This window comes from Erythranthe guttata, chromosome 12, assembly GCF_056151865.1.
Source record: "Erythranthe guttata isolate IM_541 chromosome 12, IM_541, whole genome shotgun sequence".
Lineage (NCBI taxonomy): Eukaryota > Viridiplantae > Streptophyta > Magnoliopsida > Lamiales > Phrymaceae > Erythranthe > Erythranthe guttata.
Window position 1 is genome coordinate 11,333,372 of NC_142544.1, and position 3,575 is coordinate 11,336,946.

At 49.7% G+C, this 3,575-nt stretch overlaps 1 protein-coding gene across 1 annotated transcript; it reads right to left on the reverse strand.

The window, feature by feature from the left end:
• Nucleotides 1–1,403: 1,403 nt before the first annotated feature.
• LOC148766451 (uncharacterized) lies at nt 1,404–3,351 on the reverse strand. Its single transcript, XM_088827290.1, has 3 exons — nt 3,223–3,351; nt 2,049–2,436; nt 1,404–1,966 (listed from the first exon to the last, which is right to left on the reverse strand). Exons 1-3 carry the CDS (start codon nt 3,349–3,351, stop codon nt 1,404–1,406), a joined length of 1,080 nt encoding a protein of 359 aa, XP_088683416.1.
• Between the last annotated feature and the right edge of the window lie 224 nt (nt 3,352–3,575).

A 3,575-nucleotide genomic window follows, 5' to 3' on the forward strand; every position in this document is an offset into this window, starting at 1 on the left:
TTCTTTCCTCCCCTTAAAATCTTGAAAAAGGGGAGGGCCTTGTATGCGGATCTAGAAATGAATCTATTCAAAGACGCCAAACATCCGTTAAGCTGTTGGACTTTCTTGATAGATGTTGGTGGAGGCATGGAAGTGATTGCTTCGATTTTTGCAGGATTAGCTTCGATTCCCTGCTGCGAAATCATGTATCCCAAAAATTTGCCACCCCGAACTCCGAATGAACATTTAAGGGGGTTGAGTTTCATTTTATATTTTCGCAGGGTGGCGAAACATTGATCCAAATTGGTCAAGTGGTCCGAGACTTTTACACTTTTGACGAGCATGTCGTCGATGTACACCTCCATATTCTTACCGATCTGATCTGCGAACATTGCGTTCACTAGACGTTGGTAGGTGACTCCTGCGCTTTTTAACCCGAAAGGCATGACTTGATAGCAGTAGATGCCTTGGTCAGTGATGAAACTAGCCCTCTCTTGATCTTCTGGCGCAAGTAAGATCTGGTTGTACCCTTGGTATGCGTCGAGGAAGCTGAGGAGCTCGCACCCCGAGATCGAATCGATGAGTTGATCGATTCTGGGTAGAGGAAATGGGTCCTGAGGACAAGCTTTGTTGAGATCAGTGACGTCTACGCATAATCTCCACTTACCACCCGGCTTGGGAACGAGTACTACGTTCGACAGCCATTCATGATACTGAACTGGTCGTATGTGGCCCGCTTCAAGGAGTTTTGCCACTTCCGCTTTGATATGCTTGTTGCGTTCGGGACCAAATGTTCGTTTCCTTTGTTTGACTGGCTTCAACCTTTTGTCGACGTTAAGTCGATGTAGAGCTACCTGAGGAGGAATGCCCGACAAATCTTGGGCTTTCCATGCGAACACATCGCCATTGTGTCGCAGGAAGTTGATTAGTTGTTGCTCCGTGGTTGGATCTAGATCAGATCCTTATCGTATGAGCTTGGAAGTATCTCCGGGAGTGAGCTCTATGAGCTTAAGCTCTTCGACGGCTGCTAGCTTGATGCTGTCATCTGGTACACTGATGAGGATTTCTTTATTGTCCTGAATGATCGCGTTGACCCACTTCCGTTTGTTGGATTTTTGGGTGTCGTCTCCCCTTCCGGATGGTTTAGGCTTCTTGGAAGGTTCTCGTAGGGCCCTTGCATAGCACTCTCGGGCGAGACGTCTATCTCCAAGTACTTCCCCCATTCCATAGGTAGTAGGGAACTTCCATTTCTGATGGTAGAAGGAAGGCACTGATCTGAACGTATGGATTGCTGGCCTCCCTAGAATGATGTTTTAGGGGGATGTCTTGTCGACGACGAGGAATTTGATTAGTTTTGTGATTCGACAAGGGTCTTCCCCTAACGAAACGGGCAGCTCCACTTCTCCCATGGACAAAATGCCTTCTCATGTGAATCCTTTCAAGGGTGTGGAGATGGGAATAAACCGGGCATTATCTATGCCCAGCTGCTTAAAAGCGTGGAGGTACATGATGTCAGCTGAGCTCCCACCGTCCACTAATATCTTCTTGACCAAGAAGTTGGCCACCCTTGTTGTTACTACCAATGCATCGACATGATCTTCATCTGGACCTTCAAGGTCGGAGGAATTGAAGACTATGCTATGATCAGGTCTTCGTATTTGATAGATGCGTGCGGATGGAGAAGCACGTTCTTGATTCATGCTTGTTGATCGAGCGAGGGTGCGTCTTGCATTTTGTGAATCGCCACCCGCCGGTCCTCCGGAGATAAAGGAGATGATTCCCCGGGTAGGTTGGTTATCGTTGTTATCTGGGTCACGTCGATGACCCCCATCCTCTCGTCTTTGCTGTTGATCTCGATTATTATCTCGGCGTGGAGGATCATCACGGCGCTTATTTCGAGGCATATCAATGTATTCGCCTAGATGGCCCTGTTTGATCAGCCTCTCAATCGCCACTTTGAGTTGTGCACATTCCTCCGTAGTATGCCCTGTCCTTATGGAATCGACAATAACGATCCGACTTTTCTCGCTTTGCATTTGGCTGCATAGGATGTGGAGGCTCTGCTAAACCTTTATGTTCTATCACGTGAAGGATTTCAGTGAGGCAAGCGTTTAGCGGAGTGAACCTATTGTAGGAGGAAGAGGGTTGGCCTTGAGGTGGAAGTGGTGGACGTCGATCATCGCGCCTCCTATTGTCCTGACGGTCATCTTCCCTTTTCCTTTTAGGAGGAGCATGGGTAGAGGCTTCCTCTATCCGGACGTATTTTTCGGCTCGATTCAGCAACTCCTCCAGGTTGCCTGGGGGTCTCCCGGCGATAGATTCTTTGAATCTACCCGGTTTCAAGTTCTGCTGCATAATCCCAGAGAGCATGTCTTGCCCTACACTGGGGACTTCATGGACGGCTTCTACGAAACGCTTAATGTAGTTGCAGAGCGTTTCGTTATCTCTTTGTAGTAACTACAGAGAAAAAATGAACTGGGGTCTTGGCATATTGTTTGTTGATGGCGAATTGGTTGGTGAAACGGGTCGACAACCTAGCGAAGGTGTCAATCGACCCTATGGGTAGTGAGTTGAACCAATTCATTTCCCTCTTGGAGAGAGTGGTGCGGAACATTTTGCACATCGCAGCATCCGTCGGGCCATATAAATCCGCCATGGCACTGAATTTCTCTATATGCTCCTGTGGGTCGGTGGTCCCTTCAAATTGAGGTAACCCCGAGATCTTTACTCCTTGAGGTAATACCTCGTTGAGAATGTCTATGGTGAAGGGACTGCGTCTTGTGGGGACAGGCATTCTTTCACCCATGAGATTATTGGGTTGGGGGAAAAGATTTTGGCGAGACATTTTGCTGTTTACCTCGCCTTCTCCCTTATTAAAGAGAGGGACTCTCTGTGGCGACGCGTTCCCCGTGGGGGTGAGCGCCGACGTTGCTGTCTGGGTTCTGCCTCTCTGTGATTAGTAGATAGCTGCACTCGGAACCGTGGGTCCGAGGTAGAGGAGGAGACACTTATTTGATTCTGGATTGGCGGTGGGGCCACAGGTGGCGCTGTAGGTGGAGCTGGCGCTGGTATCGCATTGGGAGCGTTTGCTCCCATTGTGGCGATATATTGAGTTACGGCCTCTGTGGCGGCGCAAGTTGAGGCTTCTGCTATCATGCGTTGGAGCGCGTCCTCGGTTATTTGAACCGTTCGCGGAGCAGGGAGTGGTGGATCGGCGAGTGGTGGGTCCCGATGAGGGATCACCTGAACCTCACGAGGTGGATCTGCAGCACGTGGAGGAGCAGGCTTCGCGGCACGTGGAGGAAGTGGCTCCGCGATACGTGGAGGAGGTGGCAGATCCTCCACGGACTGGGAGGTTATTTGCTGTGTCATTTTCTCTCCGAGCTGATGCCTCAGGAGGATCTTGTTGGCTACGTGATTTGGTTTGCATCGTTCCCACAGACGGCGCCAAAATGATGATGCTAAAATATAGCTCACCGGAGTAGTATAGAAAACGAGCTAGGAGAGCAAAGCTGATCAGTAGCTAGTCAACTTGATGATCCTGAGGTCCCTGCGAAATGAGCACACGTGAACTAAGCCGGGGGTTGATCCGGCGG

Coding starts and splice junctions, on each gene's coding strand:
- LOC148766451 (XM_088827290.1), bottom strand. CDS start 3,351: ATGACACAGCAAATAACCTCCCAGTCCGTGGAGGATCTGCCACCTCCT. Junction 2,437..3,222: donor ATCCACCTCGTGAGGTTCAG/GTGATCCCTCAT, acceptor TTTTCTCTGTAG/TTACTACAAAGAGATAACGA. Junction 1,967..2,048: donor TCACGTGATAGAACATAAAG/GTTTAGCAGAGC, acceptor CCATAAGGACAG/GGCATACTACGGAGGAATGT.